General features: G+C 44.3%; 1 protein-coding gene across 1 annotated transcript; it reads left to right on the forward strand.

Moving 5' to 3' along the window:
* Window positions 1-530: 530 nt before the first annotated feature.
* Window positions 531-16,369, forward strand: SHISAL2A (shisa like 2A). The gene is made up of 3 exons (XM_045477415.1): window positions 531-969; window positions 6,311-6,450; window positions 16,091-16,369. The coding sequence occupies exons 1-3, from the start codon at window positions 788-790 to the stop codon at window positions 16,342-16,344; spliced, it is 576 nt and encodes a 191-aa protein (XP_045333371.1). The 5' UTR covers window positions 531-787; the 3' UTR covers window positions 16,345-16,369.
* The last annotated feature ends 7,459 nt before the right edge of the window (window positions 16,370-23,828 follow it).

The following is a 23,828-nucleotide window of genomic DNA, read 5'->3' on the forward strand; positions in this document are numbered from 1 at the left end:
TTAAAATCTCAGGGTTTGAGGACTGGGGGAAACGACCTCTCTGGCGCTTAGCTCTCATTTATAAAATGGGTTTGAAAATCTCTGGCCCTCTGGGTTGGTGTGACGGTTAAATAGTGTACGAATCATCCCATACTGACGCTACTGAGGGGTCGCGGAGGCGCGCACTAGCCTGGAACTCCCTGCAACTGCCGGCGTCGAGCACAGTGCCCAGCACCAGGCGGGTGCCCAAGCGCCAAGTGTGGAATCCACGGCGGTGGCTTCCATGCCCACCCTGCCACCATGGACTTGTGTTGTCTGAGCACCCAACACCCCCGTGCATAACCTGGGAACGCAGCAGGGCGGGTAGGGGAAGTGCGGGCACAGACCCGCGCCCAGGAGGCTCCCCCGGGCTGCTCCCACCTCCCGGCTCCGCCGGTTGCCCTCCTATCCGGCCCCCCAACCCTCGCCCCGCGCTCGCGCTCGCGCTCGGGCTCCGGGTCCCGCCCCGCTTCCAGCCGCTCTCCACTCCCACTGCTCCTCCGCCCTCCTCCTCCCTCTCCTCTTCCTCCTCCACGCCCCTCCCGCTGCGCCAGTCCGCGTACCTGGCTGCCTCTCTGGGTCCTCGGGGAGTCTAGAGCTCTAACCGCTGCGTTTCCGCGCCTCTCGCCGCATCTCTCCCTGTCTCGCTGCTTCTCTCCGCTTCTTCCTCCCTCAGTCTCTGTCTTTCTCAGACTCGGTGCTGTCTCCTTTCGTCCCTCGCCCAGCCGTCTGGTGGCCCGAGGTGGCAGTGGGCCCGGCGCGGGGCGCGATGAGCGGCGCCTGCACGAGCTACGTGAGCGCCGAGCAGGAGGTGGTGCGTGGCTTCAGCTGCCCGCGGCCGGGGGGCGAGGCGGCCGCCGTCTTCTGCTGCGGCTTCCGCGACCACAAGTACTGCTGCGACGACCCGCACAGCTTCTTTCCCTACGAGCACAGCTACATGTGGTGGCTCAGGTACCGGCCGGCCGTGGCCCTAACCCCAGCTAGAACCCCACTCCAGCCCTAGCCCCTTCGCCGCACCCTCGGCCCAGCGCGGGCTAAACCCTGAGCCCTCACCCAAATGCCCACTCCAACATCAGCATGGACCCCACTGGCCCTTTAGCCCCTCAGACCCAATCCTGACCTTTGCTCTTATCCCGTCACCAACTCAACTCCCTCAGTAACCTCTTCCCCCATTCAGATCTAAGCTTGAACCTCACCCCAACTCCATCCCTACTCCCAACGTCATACTCCACCACCCTCAAACCAGCCCCAGATTACATACCAACCCTCTTCCTGACACCACACTCTCTTCTCCGACAATCACTGGAAACCCAAACTCCACCCTCATTCAAATGCAAACCAAGGTCCCCATCCTAACATCAGCTCAACATCATCCCTGACTTTACCCACTCCGCAATACTGATCACCAGACCCAACCTCCCCCTGAATCCTCCAGGCAACCCACCTCAGCTCTTCTTCCCAACCCTGACTCCAAACATGGTCCAGCCCTACACCCAGACCTCAGCCCCAAGTCCTACTCCTCATCTCATACTATATCCCTAGTCAATCCCAGCCCAGTCCAGGTTCAACTCTTTCTTCCCCCTCATATTTACTTATTCTTTCAGCTACCCCTTACTGAGCACTTAGTTGTGCCAGGCCCTGGAGTGGGTACTGGGGATGTACTCCACTCCCGAGCTAAGGCAGAAGACCAAGGGATTAGAGATGCCTCCAAGTTCATCAGTGGCACAATGCTACAGCAGAAGCCAGCTCAGGCTATATTAATAGAAGTATAATTTGGGTGGATCCCCACTCGTAGGACCTTAGTTTCCCTGCCTGTTCAGGGGAGGGGGTGGGTAGGACAGCACTGACATTCCTGGAGCCTAAGTGTGGTGCTGAGAGGGCAACGGGTCTCAGTGTCTCTCTGTCTCTAAAGGCCTCACCCAGAAAATAGGACGTGATCCTGAGCCTGCTCTGGAAAACAGACATCAGCAAAAATGGCATGGGCCATCTCAGTAGATAGTGATTTTTTTCTGTTCCTGCAGGTATGTGACTGGAGGCTGCATACCCTCTGGGTGGGAAAGGACAGTCTGCTGCAGAACCCATTCTGAGCCTCTGTCTTTGCATCTATCAAATGAAGAGCATGATAAATGATTGCCCCAATTTCTGACTTGGACCAAATGAGATAGAGGTGAAATCAACTTGGCATATGCCACTGACAATTACAGATACCACTTTTTCTAGACTGATTAATCTGTAATTCTGAAACCATTTTCAGATGGCCAAGTTTTCTGATCCTGCACATTTGGCTGCTGTCTGTAACCTGAGGAATTATACTAATTTATTCTCTATTCCCCCATATATTCATTCATTCCTTATAGCCTTTGCTTTGTGCCTGGTGCAATGCTAGGCAATAGTGACACAGAAATCAATTATTCCCTGCCCCCGAGGAGCTCATAGTCCATTCAGAGAGATATTTCATGCACCTAGAGTGTAACAATGGAGGATTTGCTGAAGACTGAGTGTACTTAGCACTGAGCTGGGTGCTGAAATATGGCAGTGCTGACCTCCCTTTGAGGTATAGAGACAGTATAGAACTTTGGGAATGGTTAGAAGGCTGTCCAAACCTTGGCTCTGTCACTTAATAGCTATGTGAATTAGGGCAATTACCTCTGAGTGGTATTTTTTTTTAAGTTTGTTTGTTTGTTTATTTGTTTATTAGTAATCTCTACATCCAACATGGGGCTCGAACTCATGACCCCAAGTCACACACTGCTCTGACTGAGCCAGCCAGGCGCCCCTCTGAGTCTCTTTTTTCATCTTCAAAATAGCAATAGGAATACCTATCTCGTTGAATTGTTGTGAGGATTTAGTGAAATAAAATAATGCATGTGAGAGTGACTAATACATATTGCAGATGTTCAGTAAAAGGAGGTTTCTTTCCCTGGTTCATAGGTAGGGAAAGTGAAGCTTTGGAGTATCCAAGTGAATTGTCCAAGACCATCTAGCAATGTATTGGCAGACTGAGGTTTAAAGAACAGTACCTAGGATCAACCGAGAGGTAGATGAATTCACACATTCACAACCCTGGCACATCTTTTCTCCAGTTTACAGATGAGAAAACTTGCAAGGAGCTAAGTTCCTATCTGGGAATGCCCTAGTGAGAGCAAGTGGCAGAGCTGGGATGAAAACTCAGGCCTGTCTGGCCCCACGTCCAGGTCTGTCCTGTGGCACAACTGTTTAAATCTAGACTGGCTTTCTCATAACCCGCTCTACTCAGATCATTTGAAAAGATACTCACTGACCCTCCAATTCTGTGACCTCAAGAGCAGTTGAAAGGTTTAGCGTGCAGGGCTGACTCTTCCTAGGCTTGGACATAATGTGGTTCATAAACATCACAGACAGTTGCAAAGTGGAGGAGAGGAACTGAGGGTCCCCAGGACATCCAGGTAATCAGTGTGCTCTAACCCCTGAAACAACCCTCTGGTGTGCTCCACAGAGCCCTACCATAGCAGGGTGGAGACCTTGTTTGGCTCTGGACTCCATTTGGCCTTTTTCATGAAAGTTGGCCCTCAAAAACATAAAAATCTCCAGGTAAACAACTGTTTCCTTGTATAGTGCTCAAGGAGAATTGCTGTCTTTAAAAGTGTGTCTCAGGAAGTGAAGACTCCCTGTGGAGAAGCAGCTGGTGCTATCACATGTCTGGTCCACTTTCCAAACACCTTCTATCAGTAGCTCCATTTTTTTTTTTTTTTTTTTTTTAACCAGAATGTGAGCCAAAAGGCAGCAGCCTTGCAGCGGGACAGAACTGGGTGTCAGGCACTGTATATATACCACCTCATTTAATCTTTATGGACACCTGGTGAGAAAGGAACCTTTACAAATAAAGAAAATGAAGGTCAAGAGATGCAGGACTTTTCAGTTTACATGTGACAGAACCCAGATTTGAACTTAGAACTGCCCGACTCAAAAACCCTACCAAATGTTAGACTACCCCTCCAATTCTTTCCTAGAGGACACAGTGTGATCTTTCAGACTTGTAGATCTGTGAAATCCTACAAGGCTAGCAGCTCTTCAGCTTCCCACCCAGGGCAGGAAACTCCAACTTCATTGAAAAGTGTACTTATCCAGGTGTTCTTCACAAACCTGTGCAATAATAGAGAGCTTACCACCTCTTGAGGCAGTGCATTCACCTGGGGACTAATCATTTGAAGTTCATCTTATACCAAGCACAGATTTCCCCCTTAGAGCTTCCCCTGGCATTCCTGACTCTATCCTTGGGGGCAGGTTCCTCTGTTCCCAGACAGACCATCAGAGACAGTGCCCGCTCCCTGACTGACTGCTAATCTAGGATGTATTCCCCCAGCTCTCTCACCCATTCTTCAAAGGGCCCTACTTTTTTTTATTTATTTATTTATTTATTTATTTATTTATTTAAAAAATATTTTTAATGTTTATTTATTTTTGACAGAGAGAGAGCATGAGCAGAGGAGGGGCAGAGAGAGGGAGACACAGAATCTGAAGCAGGCTCCAGGCTCTGAGCTGTCAGCACAGAGCCTGACACACGAGATCATGACCTGAGCCGAAGTCGGACACTCAACCGACTGAACCACCCAGGCGCCCCAGGACCCTACTTTTAGAGGTGGCCACAGATGTCCCATGGAAAATATAGGGTCCCAACTGGAGCACAAGCCTTCCTTATAAACAGTGAGCATATCTCAAAAGAGGAAATAATGTTTAATTAAAGTACTTATGAGAACCAAAAGGTACTGCATGTTCACTGTGGAAAATGTGGAAGGGACAAGAGAAACAAAAAAGGAAAGAAATCATGGGAGATCAGGTGTCTTAGCTTGGATTCCCCCCAAAGACTCAGATACAAGAATTTGAGGTCAAGTAGTTTATATGGAAAGGCATCCTAGAAAACATCGGTAGACAGTGGGGGAGAGAGGCGGGGAAGGATAGGAGCAAACAATGGTGTGTCACCACTGAGGGTCACAGGAGCTTAAACCTGCTGAACTCTGCCAGCCATTGCAGAAATTATACCTCAGAGTCATCCCACCTGAGGACCAGGAATTTATATACCAGTTTATATACCAGAGTATATAGGGAATATATGCCAGGGAATCTATATATCAGGGTATTTATATACCAATTTCTGTCAGTCACTGGTTGTGTGCTGATGGGAGAAGGGAGGCATTAATTTTCCTGTACTTATGACCTGCCTGATGTACAGACGAAGACTGTTCTGGCCCAAGAAAGCTTTCAGGCAAAATGATGCAGATGCTGGCATTTGAAACTCTGGCCAGAATATTCTATAATTATAAGACCAAATGGGACATAGACAGGACATCCACAGCCTGTGCTACACCCAGAGAGAGCCTGTTAGCAATTTGATGTATTTCTACCCGACCTTACAGATGTATAATTATGTAAATGTTTATGTTTATTTAAGTTGGCATTATGCTATATATTTAGTAGTGTGTCCTAGTCTTTTCACTTAACATTTTCCCATCAGAATTTATTCTTGACCTTAAATAATATTTGAAAATGTGTTTTTAATGGCTCTATATGATTCCACTGCAGGGTGTTCAATAATTTATTTAGCCAGGGGCACCGGGGTGGCTCAGTCTGTTAAGTGTCTGACTCTTGGTTTCACGTCGGGTCATGATCTCATGGCTTGTGGGTTCGAGCCCCGCATCTCAGAGCAGAGCCTGCTTGGGATTCTCTCTCTCTCCCTCTCTCTCCCTCTCTCTGCCCCTCCTCCCCTCCCCCAAAATAAATAAATAAACTTAAAAGTAATAATTGACTAAATAATTTAGCCATGGTGAGGTGAAGGAACAGCAGTGAGGAGATATTCTAGATGTGGAATCCACACTGGTGCAATGACCCACTTGAGGGTGGGTCAGAAATTACTTTGAGGCCGGAAGGACAGCTGATTTTTAACTAAGGCTTACTCTTTGTCTTGATTTTTTAAGAAACAGCATTGTGGGGAGGGCTCTTTAAGACCATCTCCAGCTCCCTGGGGTGGAAGCAGGTTGAAGAAAGTAGGGAGGGAAGGCGAACAGAAGAAGGGGAATACATACTGAGTCCCAACTACATGGTTGCACTGAAGCATGTCATGTTACATGTATGGTGAGTACTTGGCGTATAGCTAATGCTCTTTCTCATGCTTCGGTGCAGAAAGTCTAAGACAAGTAGAGACAGAACAAAAGCTGAAGCCAGCTGATTCCTATGATATCTACAATACTTCGCATCTAACAGGCTGCCTCCCAAATCCCTTCCCGACACTCAGCTCCCTCCTGTCTTCTCTCCCCAGTATTGGAGCCCTTGTGGGCCTGTCCATAGCAGCAGTGGTTCTCCTGGCCTTCATTGTCACTGCCTGTGTGCTCTGTTACCTGTTCATCAGCTCAAAGCCCCACACGAAGTTGGACCCAGGCTTAAGCTTACAGCCTACAGGTAAGAAATAGGCCTCAGGATTTCCGTGTATTGAACAGGCTAGCACCTTTACAGAGGGGAGATATTTAGAAGTGATGTAAGAAATATTTGCTTCACGAGTGTTCCTAGAATATCCTGAAGCAGCAACACATTTTTTAAGAGGGTCATGATCTGAACATTTTCATCCAAAGCTCTTCATGTGCTCAATGTTTATCAAAATAATTTGATATAGTCAAGATTCTATTTGTCACACAAAGATTAATCCATCTTGTGGATTTGCTAAGATAATGTTTTCATTCTAGCCTTAGAGAGTGAAAACTGATTTTAATATTGTCCCAAAATGAATTAATAAGAAAAACTGAGTTTGTTCAGAAATTAAACAGTTATTTTTCGATAATCTGAATTTTTGGACTACCCCTTCCTTCATTAGCACAGGCCATCTAGAGCCTCAAAGGCCCCCTGCCCAAAAAACAGTATTGCTTTTTCATAAGTCTTTATTGCACACATTTTTACGACCTCTGCAAGGTACTATGAAAGATACAAGTCCCTACTGGCAAATGATCTTTCTGTATAGTTTGGCAAACAACACTCAAAATGAGTATTATTATCTCCACTTTACAGATGAGATGAGAGATGAGAGAATCGAGGCTAAGACAGATTAGATGACTTAACTCAAAGTGTCACAGCCAATAAATGGTAAGGGTGAGTGGATGCCTGGCTGGCTCAGTTGGTAGAGCATGTGACTTTTGATACTGGGGTCCTGAGGTCAAGCCCCACGTTAGGTGGACAGCCTACTTTAAAAAAATAAATTAAAAAAAATTTTTTAAAAGGTAAGACTGAAATTCAGCTCATGTTTTTCTACCTTGAATCATGCTCTTCTGCCCACCCAAACAAGAGTAGATTTGAATGAGTGCTGAGTTAGCAAAGTTGTTGGTTGGGTAAAAGGAGGAAAGGCATTCCAGGTTAGAGTAAATAATGGGTAAAAGTGTGTGGGCAGTTCTGAGTAAGAGCTATGCAGTGACTGGTTCATTTATCACGGGGCCCCATAGGAAATAAGGCCAGGCAGGACCTGAGGAATTTAAGCTAAGCAGAAGCAAGGGCGGCAATTATCAGGGACGTAGAAAGGTGCGGAGTAGCTAACTTTCAGAAGAAGGTAGAGGGTTTTTTCAGTTGTAAAAGATTAATTTTCCAACTTAACAACTTGTGCAACAAACAACAGCACAAGAACCCTTCTCCGATCCTGATGACAATGAATAATCCTGCTGCTGAGCAATGAAAAGCAGAAGGGATGAGGGTGGAAGGATTCTTCTGGCTCCCCTTGTAGTCAGGAATATGGGAGGCAGTGGCAGGAAATAGGAAGAAAGCCCTGAGCCTAGATCCAGACAGCTCAGGGAGACCAGAGACAGCCCAGGCTTCAACTTTTCCAGAGAAAAATCAGGGAAGATAATGAAAGGCATGAAAGAAACTATCTCATGAGATATAGCATGTATGTAGATAGGAAGGCTCAATATCATAGACATATCAGATCTTAAAAAATTAATCTATAAATAAAAATCCCAACAAAATGTTTCATGGAATTTGTCAAATTAGTTCTAAAATTAATGTAGAAGAGTAAAGGGAGAGACTAAACAAAACAATTTTGGAAAAGAAAGAAGAGGGGCACCTGGGTGGCTCATTCAGTTGAGCATCCGACTCTTGGTTTTAGTTCAGGTCATGATCTTATGGTTCGTGAGTTCAAGCCCCACATTAGGCTCTGTGCTAACAGCTTGGAGTCTGGAGCCTGCTTTAGATTCTGTGTCTCCCTCTCGCTGTGCCCCTTCCCTGCTCACACTCTGTCTCTCTCTCTCTTAAAAATAAATAAACAGTAAAAAATTAAAAAAAAAAAAAAAAAAAAAGGGAAAAGAAAGAGACGAGGGACTTACCCTATAAGATAACAGACATTTTAAGAAGATATATTGTCTGCTTGATATTGGCACAGCAATTGACAGACAGAATTAGCAATGCGGTGCTAATTTGTACATTTGCCCCCAAGGGACATTTGGCAATGTCTGGAGACATTTTTGGTTGTTCCAACTGGGGAAGGTATCTCTTGATAGAGACCAGGGATGCTGTTAAACATCCTACAATACAGAGGACAATACTCCACAACAAAGAGTTATGCAACCCAAAATTAAATAGTGCCAATGTTGAAAAACCCTAGATTAAAAAAGAGTCCAGAAACAGACTGATTAAAATGTAGGAATTTGAATTAAACACTTAAAAAAATTTTCTTAAATAAGGGAAAAATTGGCAAATTTGCCTTCATCAAATCCAAATAGACATGAAATAAAAATAAGATAAAAGTGGGGTGCCTGAGTGTCTCAGTCAGTTAAGCGTCCAACTCTCGGTTTTGGCTCAGGTCATGATCTCACAGTTTTGTGAGTTCAAGCCCTGTGTCAGGCTCTGCACTGGCAGCGTGCAGCCTGCTTGGGATTCTGTCTCTTCCCCTCTCTCTCTGCCCCTCCCCTGCTCATGCTCTCTCTGTCTCTCTCAAAATAACTAAATGAACTTAAAAAAATTGTTTTTAAAAAGACAAAAGAGGGGCGCCTGGGTGGCACAGTCGGTTAAGCGTCCGACTTCAGCCAGGTCACGATCTCGCGGTCCGTGAGTTCGAGCCCCGCGTCGGGCTCTGGGCTGATGGCTCAGAGCCTGGAGCCTGTTTCCGATTCTGTGTCTCCCTCTCTCTCTGCCCCTCCCCCGTTCATGCTCTGTCTCTCTCTGTCCCAAAAATAAATAAACGTTGAAAAAAAAATTAAAAAAAAAAAAAAAAAAAAAGACAAAAGACATTATAAATAACATTACAAAACAAGTGGTGGACTGCAAAGTTATTAGAAACATAAAAATAAATGCACACATATAGACAATCCTCATTATTCACAGATATGATATTTGTGAAATTGTGTACTTGCTAAAATTTATCTGTAACCTCAAAATCAATACTTACAGTGTTTTTGAGGTCATTTGTGGATGTGGACATGTGCAGAGCAGCAAAAAGTTTGAGTTGCCCATCACGCACATACCCAGCTGAGGTTAAACAAGGCTACACTCTGCCTTCTTGTTTTCAGCTCTCATACTGTAAACAAGTATATATTTAGTGCCATGTTTTTTGCATTTTTGTGATTGTTAATTTCACTGTTTAAAATGGCCCCCAAATATAGTGCCAAAGTATTATTGTCTACTGTTCCTAAGCATAAGAAGGCTGCTGTGCCCTGTGGAGAAAACACATGTGTTTTAAACTTTGTTTTGGCAGGAGTTATAATGCTGTTGGTCATCAGTTCAATGTTAATGAATCAACAATGTATATTAAATAATGTGTCTTCAAACAGAAACACACACAAAATAAATTCATGTATTGGTCAGATGACAAAACCGTTGTGACCAGAGGCTCACAGGAACCTAACCTAGCATTTCCCCAGGAGCAATGATTCAGTATTCATTAATTCAGTGTTTGTGATGACTTTATAGAATATAACTACTGCGGGGTGCCTGGGTGGCTCAGTCAGTTGAGTGTCTGACTCTTGATTTTGGCTCAGGTCATGATCTTGTGGTTGTGGAACCAAGCCCCGCATCAGGATCTGCACTGACAGTACAGAGCCTGCTTGGGATTCTCTCTCTCTCACTCTCTCTCTCTCTCTGTCTCTGCCCCTCCTCTGCTTGTGCTCTCAGTCTCTCTCAAAATAAACAAATTTAAAAAAATAAATATTAAGAAAAGAGTATAACTACTGTGAATTATGAGAATCAACTATATATAAAGTAGAGGTGAGGTTGATATCCAGAATATACAGGCACATCTTTAAACAAATGAGAAAAACATAATCTACAAAAAAAGAAATTCAAATGCTCAGTACACATGAAAAGATGCTCAGCCTTACTAATAATCAGAAAAGTGCAGTTTAAGAATGATGTAACTTTTAAAAACAATTACATCGGCGGGGCCCCTGGTTGGCTCAGTCAGAAGAGCATGTGACTCTTGATCTCAGGGTTGTGAGCTCAAGCCCCACATTGGGGGTAGAGATTACTAAAAAAATAAATAAATAAACTTAAAAAAATCAATTACACTGGCAAAAGTCCAAAAATGGATCATATTAATAGTGAGAAGTTCAGGTGTGAGGAATTGATCCTGTCATATGCAACTGGTAAGAGAGTAACTTGGACAACCACTTTGTGGAGCAACTTGGCAAAATCTATTGAAACTAAAAAAAAAATTTTTTTTAAATATATATACACACACATCCTATACTCCATAATTCCACTGTAATTATCTGCCTTAGAGAAATAGTTGCACTAGGAGGGGCTTGTAAAGATAGATCCATGATAACTTGTTATAATTAGAAACAAACTACATGTCCATCAGTAGAGGAATAATGAAATATGATATCACAGTTAAAAGGAATGAACTAGCTCTAAATACACCATCTCATTTGCTCTTCAAATAACTGGGCAGAGCACAGATCTTATTGCTATCCATTTTACAGATGAGGATTTTACAGACTGAGGCCAAGCGTCACCTAGTGAGTGGGTGACAGAACCAACTCAACCTCCACCCTCCTTCCTCTCCTTATCCCTGTGCCATCAAAGGGAAGTCCTCACCATGTGCCAGACACTGAAACTTTATGTGCACTCTCTCATCTAATTTTCCCAAATGGGTTAATGATTGTCACCCCTTTTACAGATGTGAGCACCAGGTCTCAGAGAGGTTAGATGACTGGCCCAAGGATTTACAGCTTGTAAACTGTAGAACTGGAATTCAAATACATGTGTCTTTCTGCCTCCCAAGTCCTACTCTTTCTGTGTTGCCAGGCCAGGTGTGTGAAGTGTTCCTGCTTGTGACCTGCTTCTCTTACCTCTCCTTGTTTTATCCCCCAAACCTTTCTGACTCAAAGGAGATATAGTTCATTTTTTGGCCGTGTGAATGAAAACCACCCTCCTACTTTTCACTGCTCAGCCACCAGGTAGATTATTCAGTCCCTAGGGTTTGAGGCAGTTGTCTTCTTGCTTTTTGCTGCTGCTGCTGCTGCTGCTGCTTCTTCTTCTTCTTTTTTTAAGATTTTATTTTTGAGTAATCTCTACACCCAATGTGGGGCTTGAACTCACAACCCTGAGATCAAGGGTCACATGCTCTAACAGAGTGAGACAGCCATGCGCCCCTTGCTTATTTTTAAGATGGAAAATGCATTTCCTGACCTTTTATTAAGTGATAGCTTTCAGCTCTCTCTGCATTTTGCCCAAACTCAGCTCTTAGCTCCTCCCCTTCTTCATTAAGTGCTATGCTCTCCTTCCTCTGAATACACAGTGTTTAACCAGGAGCTTCTCATTTCTCCAGCATCTGAGACAGTTTAAAAAAAAAATTTAATGTTTATTTATTTTTGAGAGAGAGACAGAACATGAGTGGAGGAAGGGCAGAGAGAGAGGGAAACACAGAATCCAAAGTAGGCTCCAGGCTTTGAGCTGTCAGGACAGAGCCCAACACGGGGCTTGAACCCATGAAACATGAGATCATGACCTGAACTGAAGTCAGATGCTTAACCTACTGAGCCACCCAGACACCCCATCTGCATCTGAGACAGTTTATAAGGCCACTATCTTACATTCTTCAGAGCTTTACCCTTCACAAAGAAAGACTTTTCACTTCTGTCTCCCTCTCTGGTAGGACATGTGGAGAGATCATCAGCCCCATTTTACAGCAGAAGGAACCAAGGCTTAGCCAAGGGGAGTGAATTAGCCAAGTCCACACAGCTAGTGAGCTTGTGTTGCTGAGGTATCAAGCCCAATCTCCCAGACTCTAAAGACTACGATTATTGCACTGTATCTTGGGGCCACGATATCTGACTATGGGGACACGGGCAGTGTAGGGAGTGAGAACCTTAGTAAGAGCACAGTGGGAATGGACCTGAGTTTCTGAAAATAGGTTCTTTCTGCTGCTCAGGCATTCTGTACTATCCCATCACACCCACACCAATCCCATCACCCAAACTCAGGATGCAACAAAGACCGTAACTTTCTTACTCTGGTACTTTGTGAGGAACTAGCTTGATCAGAAGGGTGACTGAGTTCCTACTGTTGTGCTAGGTGCTATGCTTTAAACACCTTATCCCATTTAACCAGCTCAACTACTCTGCCAAGTGGTTATTATCAACCCTATTTTGCAGATGAGGTGAATGAGGTAAGTGTAGAGGTGATATTCCGACCTAGGTACGTTTAGTAAGAGACAAAAAAAAGGGGGGGAAATGAGAGACAAAAGTTCAATTTTCCCTCTAAAAGGTGTTGGTGGGAGATCATTAATCAGCCATTCTCATCATCCATCAGCTTGGTGTTTTCATAAAGTTAAACATACACTTACTATATGTATTAGTTTCCTACAGCCCCTGTAACAAATGACCACAAACTTGGTGGCTTAGCATAACAGAAATGTATTAATTATCTCACATTCCAAATCAGTTTCACTGGATTGAAATCAAAGGCTCCAGGGGAGAATCTATTCCCTGCCTTGTCCAGTTTCTGGTGACTGCCAGCATTCCTTTGCTTGTAGCTGTATCACTCCAATCACACACTCTACATGTGTCTTCACATCACTCTGCGTGTGTCCATCTCCCTCTGCCTTTCTCTTATAAAGGCAGTTGTGTTGGCATTTAGGGCCCACCCAGATAATTCAGGATAATGTCCTCATCTCAAAACCCTTAATTTTATCACATCGGCAAAACTTTACCATATAAGGTAACATTCACAGGTTCCAGAGATTAGGACCTGATATCTTTGGGGGCCACCATTCAGCCCACTATACCATACAAATCAGCAATCACACTCCTAGGTGTTTATCCTACAGAAATGAAAATGTATGTCTGCACAAAGCCTATACATGAATATTCATAGCAGCTTTATTTGTAATTGATGAAAACTAGAAACAACCCAGATGTCCTTCAATGAGCAGATGGTACAACTATACAATGGCACATATGCAGCCATAAAAAGGAATGCACTATTGATACACACAATTAAATGGATCTCAAGGGTATTATGTCAAATAAAAAAAGCCAATCTCAAAAGGTGGTATACTATATACTTCTATTTATATAACACTTCTGGAATGACAAAATTATAGTAATGGAGAAAAGGTTGGTGGTTACCAGGAGTTAGGTTTAGGAGGAAGGTCTGACTATAAAGAGATAGCATGAAGAAGTTTTTTCTGTGGTAATGAAACAGTTCTTTATCCTGACTGTGGCAGTGATTATATAACTATGTATGTGATAAACTTTGATAGTACCATACACCAAAAAAAAAAAAAAAAGTACATATAAAAACTGGTAAAAATTGAACAGGATTTGTAGTTTAGTTCATCATATTGTATCCATGTCAATCTCCTAGTTTTGAAGTTATTCTGTGGTTATTTAAGATTTTACCATTGGGGAAAGCTAGGTGAAGGGTAAACTGCAACTCTCTACTATTTTTGTAACTTCTTGTGAGTCTTAAATTAGTTAAAAAATAGAAAGGTCAAAAGAAAACAAAGGAAATCTATTGGCTCTGTGGGTGAGAAGTCCAAAAGTCAGGTGGGCTTTCTGGATGGTTTGAATAGAAGTTCACTATGTCCTTAGGCTTGTGTCTCCATCCTCTAAGATTCTCTCGGCTCTACCCTCTATTTTGTGTTGGCTTACTCCTCAGGCTGACTTTTCTTATGGTAGTAAGTTGACTACCAGCAGTCCCTGGGACCACTAGCTTTTTGTTTCCTTCTAGCCAGGAGAAGAAAGAGGGAACTATCCCTTCTTTCAAGGAGGAAGGTGTGAGCTTACTCTTACTGGACCGTTAAGGTCATGTGTCCAACACTAAACCAATCACTGTGCCCAGGGAAATGCTATGCACCCATTGCCAACCCATGTGGCAAAGGAATGGGATTACCTGATTGGCTCAGACCACCCAGGCCCCACAACTGGCGCTGGGATGGGGCCAATACCACCCAAATATAATTGCTATTAACAGGTGGGAAGAGGTGGGATGTATGTTAGGTAGCCAACTCCAATGTCCAATACAACCTGCTTCTTGAAACTCACTCTTCCCTTAGTTTTGAAGGCATCATTCTTCCTGGACATCCCCCATCGATGGGTCTTTTAAAGCATAGGTGTTTTCTAGACAGATAAGGTATAAAATGTCATTCCAAGCAGAAGAAATAGCATAAGCAAAAAACCAGAGATGCGAAGGAATGAAACTGTTTAGGGAACAATGAAAACCTTGGTAACCCAAAGTGTAGAATTCTTAAGGGAAGGATGAGAGTAATGAAGCTAAAGAGAAGGGGGATTGGACCAGTATATGAAGAGCCTTGAATACGACCCCAAGGACGCAGGTAATGGGAAGACATTGAAGGCTTCTGAGAAAAAACAGTACGTGGACTCACCTGACTTTAGAAAGCTCTCTCTGGCCACAAACTAGAGGATAGATTGGAGGGGGTCTAACTGGAAGCTGTTCCACTGGTCTAGGAGGAAGAAGATGAAAGCCTGACTGAGGGTGGTGGCCTTGAAGATGTAAAGAAATGGGTGAATATGGAAGATGGTGATTGGTGGAATCTGCAGGACTCACATTTCTGGCTTGAATACTTGATATACTTTTTTTTTTTTTTTTTTTTTTTTTTTTTTTTTTAGTAATCTCTACCTCCAACATGGGGCTCAAACCCACAACCCCAAGATCAAAAGCCACCTGCCCTACCAACTGAGCCAGCCAGGTGCCCCTGAACACTTGATGCACTTTTTATTCAAAAAAGCAGGAATGCTCAATTGTGTCAAATGCTCCTGATAAGTCAAGGGAGATAAGGATTTGTAAATGACCATGGGATTTAGTGACAAAACATTTTGAGGCAAGTTGGGGGAAGTACCTAAGTCAATTACAGCAGAATAAGTCATGAATGGGAAATAGGGAATACTAAGGCCAAGCGAGCCTCCTTTCAAGCTCATATATAAGAAGAGGAGAGAATAAAGCAGTAGCTGAAGAGAGTCGTGGAATCTATTCTTAAAGAAGAGAATAATGTATCTTTGAAAATTTTCCAGCACTTCTCTGCATGCTAGCTATGTAGTCAGCCTGTATCTTCATCTATAAAATGAGCTTTCAGTAGTACCTATCTTATGGGTTTATGGTCAAGGTCAAGTCTTCATTCTTCCTAACAATTGTTTACTGTCCGTCTCCCTGAGTAGACTTTAACTTCATTAGAAACACTGATAGCTCGGGGCGCCTGGGTGGCTCAGTCGGTTAAGTGTCCGACTTCGGCTCAGGTCACGATCTCGCGGTCCGTGAGTTCGAGCCCCGCGTCAGGCTCTGGGCTGATGGCTCAGAGCCTGGAGCCTGTTTCCGATTCTGTGTCTCCCTCTCTCTCTGCCCCTCCCCTGTTCATGCTCTGTCTGTCTCTGTCTCAAAAATAAATAAACGTTAAAAAAAAAAAAATTAAAAAAAAAAGAAACACTGATAGCTCCTAGTGAATGATGTAGTATGTTGTTAATATTTGTTAAGCAAATGATGAATTTAAGACTATAAGCACAGTCCTACCCCAGGTAAGCACTCAGGGAAGTTAGCCAGGGTGTATGGGACTGTGGGGGAGGAAGGTCTGCATGAGGAAACCCCATACCTTCAGCCTGCTGTTTTCCAGACCCCAAGGAGGAGGCGCCCCCTGACTGCCAAGGTGGGAATACAGGCACTTTGATGGAAGTGCCAGGAGTGAGCACTCTTGGGCAGAATCACCCTTTCCTGAACCCACGGCTGGACTGCAATGAGGAGCAGGCTATGGACCCCAAGTGCTTTCTCCAGCACTGCTTCATGGCCACAGTGACTGTCAGCGACATTCCAGGCAGCCCTGAGGAGGCCCCTGTCCCAAATCTAGACCCACGTGGACCAGCCCCATAAACATCGAATAAATGTCTCTACATCATCCTTTTCTGGAGCCTCTTTTCCATGAAAGATGGGGGTGGGGATGATCAAAGGGACCTTGGAGCCCAGTGGGATACATGAGGGCTTTCCCCAGAAATCCCACCCAGGCCTTGCTTTGCACCCATTTATATTGCTGTGCCTGGACTACTGTGGGCCAAAGACAATTTAGACATGAGTCCCAGAGAAATGGTCGGTAATAACTCCATGCAATCAGAGGGAAGCTTGAGGCCTCTGGAGGCTCAGAGGAGCCCCTTACCCAACTTAGGGAGCAAGAGAAGTCTGACTTGGTCTTCCTGTCACAGAGCAGGTATACCTAGGATGCCCCGGAAAGATGGCTGGGACCCAGAAGCAGGTGACTTCTACCTCTCCTGCAGCTCTGCCCCAAGGAACAGAATGAGAGGGAGTGTAGAGTACACGGGGCCCAGCCACATTTAATATCATTTAATTTCTTAGTTGGATGAAAGAGTGAATAAACAAGAGAGGGAATGTATGGTTAACAGACTGAACACAGGCTGCACAGTGTAGACACAGCCACCTCCTGTCCTTATGTGGTCTTGATAAAGTCCCTAACTCTCCCTGAGCCTCAGTTCCCTTGCTGGGTTATGGTGGGTGTTCAATGAGATGATGGTTATGTTCTGCCTTCATAAATATGAAAGTGCTACAAAGACTTTTGAAACTACAGTTGGGTGTTTTTCAATATAATGAGTAAGAGCAGGGACTCTGGAACCAAATACCTGGTTCAAATCCTGTCCCTGCCCTTACTTCCTAGGTGACATTTGTGCCTCAGTTCTCTCATCTATGTATGCAAGCAGGTATAATAGTAGGACCTGCCTTATAGAGTTTGGGGGAAGATTAAATCACTTAGTCCATACAAAGTACTTAGAACAGTGTTGGCAAATGGAAAGCACTATGTATTAGCTATTGCCATTGTATTATTATTATTATTATTATTATTATTATTAATTTTATTGTTAAGGGATCTTAGGGGGGATGGCTGACTTCCACCCCTCTCCTGGCTGTTCTCTTTATCTTAACTTTGCAAGTGGCTTTAAGCTTTGCCTTGGGAGCACAAGGTAAGGATCGAGGAGATTCGGTGGCCACTGAAAGCAGCTCTTGACATTTCTGAGAGTGACATGAACTGCTGCTAGATTTGGCAACAGTGAAATAGCCACTCTTAGATATTTGTTCATGGGGCCTGAGCCAGCCAAGGGCACATGGTGGAGTGGCAAGGCAGAGTGAGTCACCTTCAGAAGTGCCCTAGACTGAAAGTCAAGAGACCTCGGTTCTGGTCTTCATTTGTCGTCCTGTGTGTATGTATACACGCATAGGTAGGTATGTGTGCATGCACATGTGCCTGCGTATATGTCTATGTGAGTGCACATGTGTGCATGCATGTGTATTTTATTTTGTGTATGTATGTGTCTTTTATTATTAGCACTCTGAAGCCAGCACCTTTGTCCACTTATTGTATGTACATCCATCTATTCTGTGCCAAGAACTGTGCAGGTTACTGGAAACAAAAAGGAATCAGCCACAGCTGCTACCTCAAGGGGCTCACATGGAGAGCAAGGAGAGCACACAAAAGGGCAGTGGGCCCAATGGTGGCCCCTTATGCAGTTTGAGTGAGGAATAAGTGATGTCTGAGCTGAATCATCAAAGATGAGTCAAAGTTTCCAGGTGAGACAAGGTCAGAAGACATAATGTTCAGAGTACAACCTGTACCAAAACAGAGAGAGCCTAGCACATCTCAGGAACTGCAAGTCATATGTTGGAGCGAGAGCTTAGGGTACTTTTTTTGTGTGTGTAAGTGGGAGTGGGTGACAGACGGGAGGTTTAGTCACTGACGTTTTGTATGACCTTTCACAGGACAGATCCTGTCTCTCTCCTTAGTATCCCCATCAGTAAATTTCAGTTTTCCTCTGAACTTTCTGTGCTGGATCTTCTGGGAGGTTACAAGGGAGAATCCAATACAGCCTTTAGGCTGCTCATGGTCTGACAGGGGGACATAATCGGTAAATTCTAAAAACTCAAGTGGTCATCAGTGGCCTAAACAGTGGTTCTCAAACTTCAGACTGCATCAGAATCAGACGGAGGGCTTGTTAAAGCACAGATTGCTGGGTCTGCCTCTCTCCCACCTCTTTCCTACCTTGGAGTGTCTGAATCTGTAGTTCTGGAAGAAGTCCCCACAATTTTAACTGGTTCCAGGTGATGGTGCTGCTGCTGGTCTGGGTCCACCTTTTTGAGCATGACTGGCCAGGAAAAACAAAGAGGAATCAGCTGGAGAGATTAAGAGCCAGCCTCACACTGAGCAGGGCCCTGAAGGTCTAGGAGAACATCCCCCAGCAGGAGTCTGTATGGATGGGTTGCGGATAGGTGGAAAACAGACTGTGTGTGCTGCCTTTGCTGACCTGTACATCCCAGGCCCCATAAAGCTCTTCCCATCCCCCATGTTTAAGGTTCTCCCTTTTGAATTTAATCAATCCTCAGAGCTGGCTTTCACTGGGGTTGGCTTGTCTGAGTCTGAGGTCAGAAACAAACTGCCCACCCTCTGCAGTGGGAGCCCCCCCCCCCCCCCCCAGGGCAGTTGAGGAGGAAGGAAGCTGGGTGGGCTGACGCACAGACAGAAATAGTCTGAGCTCACCGCTGCTCCCAAGCACACATCGACCAGCAATTATCTCTTGTAAATTGCTTTCCTGGTTATGTTCAGAACATGCGTGTGTGCCTGCCTGAGAACAAACACTCGGAAGCCACAGGGTGAAGGTGGCTGGCTGGGGAGTGGGCTCTAAATGAAGGGGAGCCCAAGTCTGAATCTTCAGCAAAGAATTAGGGAAGTGCTGAATCTTAGAACTCAGAAATACTAGAACTTTGCACTCGCCTTTATAATACTCCTATCAGTTGGTTTTCCAGCCTCTCCTCAAACATTCTCATTTGTTTATTCCTTCAACATTGACTGACAACTATTCTCTGCCAGGATCTGGGCTAAATGAAGTCCCAGTCCCTGTCCTCAGGAGCTCATGGCTATGGCATCTACAGGAGATCCCTAACACAGCTAAGGGCTTCGGGAAGCTTCTTGGAGGAAGCGATGCCTGAATTAAGTCTTGAAGGACCCAGTGACAGGTAAAAGGGGGTTTGTGGTACAAGACGGGGAACAGCATTCAAGGAAGGCACAGGGAACAGTATACACAAAGGTCCAGAGCTAGGAATGAGCATATGGTGTTTCAAGGGACAATAAATAGTTCACTTTGAGTAGACACTAGAATCAAGGTGGGATGGTGAGAGATTAAGTTGGAGGGCTATGTGGGCCATGTCCTGAAGCCTTGGCCATATTAAGGGGCTCAGGCTTTATCCTGAGGGCAAGGGAAGTGATGGCAAAGAGTTTAGCATGGGAAGGAACTTGGCACCTTATGTGATAGCTTGCTTTCATATTCTTCAAGACACTGAAGTAAAATTTGTTACCCAGGAGCTCTGCCTTGGGGGCCTATTGAACACCAGTCCCTTTGGTTCCTGAAACCTCAGAAGTGTGAAGGACAGTGATGGCTCCCATGTCCACAAGAAGTGCCTCAGGCCCTGGACTCTTATCAGGGGGAGGAGGCCATTCCACTGTCATATATGACTCTGTTCTTCCTGGTCTTTGCCCACTTAGCTTAGGGGCCAGAGCCTGGTACAACCAAGGCGCACGCCATAGACCAGAGCCCAGAAGAGCATTGTTTTGCTCTGTCCTAGAGATCCGGGAGACTCTCATGTGCAGAGCACTAACAAGGGTATGAATGGCTCCTTGCATGCCTTCTTCATACCTCACAGGATCAAGGCCATCCAGAGTGGACAGTCCACTCAGGGAATATTGACTGAGGACATCCTGTGGGCTCAGCACTGTGATGAGCCCTTTAGGGTAGAAGATGCAGCTCAGCCCTTGGGGACTCACCACTAGGGATGAAAAGTAAGTTTCACCCATAAAACCCCAAGGGAGCAGTCAGAGAATTCAAAAGCAAATGCAGAGCTGTGGGTTAAGAGCCATTAGAGTTGCAGAGAATCTACAATAGAAGAAAATAAGCAGTCTGGAAGCCTTTATGGAGAAAGTAGGTGTTGAGTTTGACCTTGATGGATCATGGCAATATTTGAAGGGTCTCAGTGAGGTATAGAAAGTGTTCTATAATGTCAACTTTATATTTAAAGAAAATACTACTGGGGCAATTGGGTGGGTTAGTCGGTTAAGCATCTGACTCTTTCGGCTCAGGTCATGATCTCACAGTTTTATGAGTTTGAGCACCACATCAGGCTCTGCGCTCACAGTGTGGAGCCTGCTTGGGATTCTCTTTCTCTCTTCTCTCTCTGCACCTTCCCCACTCACACTGTCTCTGTCTCTCTCAAAATAAATAAACTTTAAAAAAAGCAAAAAAAAAAAAAAAGAGAGAGAGAGAGAGACAGAGACAGAGACAGAGAGACAGAATACTACTTGTGGCTCCAAGGGCTTTGGACAAGGTAGAACATTCACCAGCCCTATCCCAACCATAGTCATTCAACAAACATAAACTTAATATCTTTTGTGTGCCAGGCCTCATCCTGAGCACTAAGAACAAGGTAATGAATCAGTCAAAATTCCTGTCCTCAAGGAGTTCTCAGGCTATTGGAGAACACTGATAACTTAAATAGACAGTTACAGTATAGTGGAAAGTGCTTTGTTCATTCATCAATTGAAAGATGGTTATGCTAACTGTATTGCTACATGGTATTACATGGTATTACATTGTATACCATGGTATTGCATTAGTGCAGTGGAACTCTCTCACATCTTCAGTCAAGCAGTGGCATGTATTTTCCCCATCCTTTGTTTCTCGCTAACTTTGTGACTGATTTGCTTTGACAAATAGCAAGTGGCAGAAGTGACATTGTGCCACTTTTGAGTCTAGGCCTCAGGAGACTTTGCAGCTTCCTCTTTCACGTTCTTGGAATGCAGTGTCACTACATAAGGAGCCTAGGCTAGCCAGCTGGAAGATGAGACCATGTAGAAGATATATGAGCTCTCCACTGAGGTCCCCTAGAGCAACCAGCTCCCAGTTGAGGGACCAGATGAGTGAAACTACATGAGTGGCCCCAGGTGAGATCAACTAGGGGAGAATCACTAGCTAAGCCCAAAGTGCCAATTCACAGAATCATGAGCAAATAAATGGTTATTGTTTTAAGCCATTTGTTTTGGGGTACTTCGTTACATAGCAAGAGATTACTAATACAGGTCTTTTCACATATTTTGTCACAGTTGTGAACATGTGTATACGTCTTCTCCATTGGTCTGTGAGCTCCTCCTTAGAGGAAAAAAACTGTCTTTGTGCTGAATATCTTCCGTTTACCACTCCAGATCCACTCTCTTCCCTTCTCCACCTTGCTCTGTACCTTAAGAGGGTTACACAAAGAGGCTAGGTTGCTCTCTGGAATTTGGTAGGGTCTGGCCAACTGAAGTCCTAGGAGAATACATATTTTCCTAGCTTCCTTCCTGAAGGTTCACCATGGGCCGCATCTCTGGACCAAGGGATGTAATTCCTGTAACAAGGGATATAATTCCAATCAGGTAGCCCTTACAACAGCTTTCTTTGTCTCCAGATTCTAGTAATTACTCCCACCCTCGCTCCTTTAGGCCTAAGGGTAGTTACCAGTGCTCTAACACGACTTGCCCTGGAGTATTTTCCTATTCCTTGTCCCTCTATTAAATAATCTCTTTATTAAACTCTTCTCAAAGGGCTCCTGGGTGACTCAGTTGGTTGATCGTCTGACTCTTGATTTCGGCTCAGGTCATGATCTCACAGTTCATGAGATCCAGCTCCGCAGTGGGCTCTGCACTGAGTGTGGAGACGGCTCAAGATTCTCTCTCTCTCCCTCTGCCCTTCTCCCCCTCTCATGCTGTTTCTCTCTCTCTAATATATATATATATATATATACACACACACAATATATATATATATATATATATATATAAAAGGGTTTATTTATATATATAAAAGGGTTTATATATATATATATATAGTGTGTATATATATATATATAATACATATATATATTATACACACACACACACACATACATATATATAAACCCTTTTCAGATTACCCAGTTTGAGAATGCCATCTATTTCCTTCTGACACCCTGAATGATACTGTCTTATTCCTTAATCTATCCCCAGCTGCCACTTAATTCACAGTATATACTCAATAAATGTCATTTGGTGGAGGAATGTCATTTGGAATGGAGATTCCAAGGAATTTGCTGTTAAAGTTATACTTTGATCAGAAAGACTAGGGTCTGGATCCTGATCCTGTGGCTTCCTAGATGTATGGCCTTCAACAAATTTCTTCACTTCTCCAGGAGAGTCTGTTTCCTTATGTGTTAAATTTGGATAACAAATACCAACATTGCAGGATTGCTGCTCAGTTTATAGATAATGTTTGTAAAATGTTTGGCTCACAGTAAATGATAAATAGGATTCTGGTGAGGAGGTAGGAAGGATTTCATAGCCATTTTCCTACTTCATTCTCATTACACCACTATGAAGATTATCTATCTATCTATCTATCTATCTATCTACCAATCTATCTATTTACCTATCTATCTTAGCAAATGACGACCAGGGAAGGAAAACAACCTGCGGAAGGCCACACACTGAGCTGGAGACAGTCAGAATTCGAATCCAGGTTTCTGACTCTTGGTTCAGTGTTCGTTTTGCCATACCAGGTGAGGGATGAGGAAGAGGCATGGCCTCAACACACCTCTCCAATAAGCCAACTGGGAAAGAAAAAAATAAAGTGGGACCTCTCAAGAGAAGCTGACAGGGACCACCTGCCTCACCCTCTTCTTCAACAGAACTTCCTGAGTTTTTCCAAGAAAAGGTCTTAGTCCAGCTGCGTACCTCACTGCTCAGTAGGAAACTTGAGAATGAAATCATCCTTCTGGAGACAGGAGGAGGAAAAGTCATACTTGGCTGGGAAGCCCTCCTCCAACAAGGCTTCCAGAACACTCCAGGCCTCAGTGAGTGAGCACTTCTGTGAGCTATCACAGTACCTGCCACAGAGTAGGTGCTCTTTAAACCTTGTGGAACAAAAGAATGAATGTGTCCATCTGCATAAATACTCGTTCTGATGTAGGAAACAAAGGCAAAAGAAAAGAAATTTCCTTACAACTTACAGCCCACTGACAAGTCCTTGAGACAGGCAGAGGACATTCCTCTAGAAGTTCAGCTGCCTCCATTTGACAATTTGCTAAGGGCAAAAAGGCAATCATAGGCTGACCCCCCAGGATCCTATGAGTCTACTTGAAACATGGAAATTCCTTTGGAAACTTCCTTTATCTCCACCCCACAAAATGCATTGTTGGCAAACATACTCCAAGCATACGGCCCACTCATATACATCTGAAGAGTCTCATAACTGAGGTTTTACTAAACGATAATAAATGACCTTTTCCTAACAATAGCT

The sequence above is a fragment of the Leopardus geoffroyi genome, chromosome C1 (genome assembly GCF_018350155.1).
Source record: "Leopardus geoffroyi isolate Oge1 chromosome C1, O.geoffroyi_Oge1_pat1.0, whole genome shotgun sequence".
Taxonomy (NCBI): Eukaryota; Metazoa; Chordata; class Mammalia; order Carnivora; family Felidae; genus Leopardus; species Leopardus geoffroyi.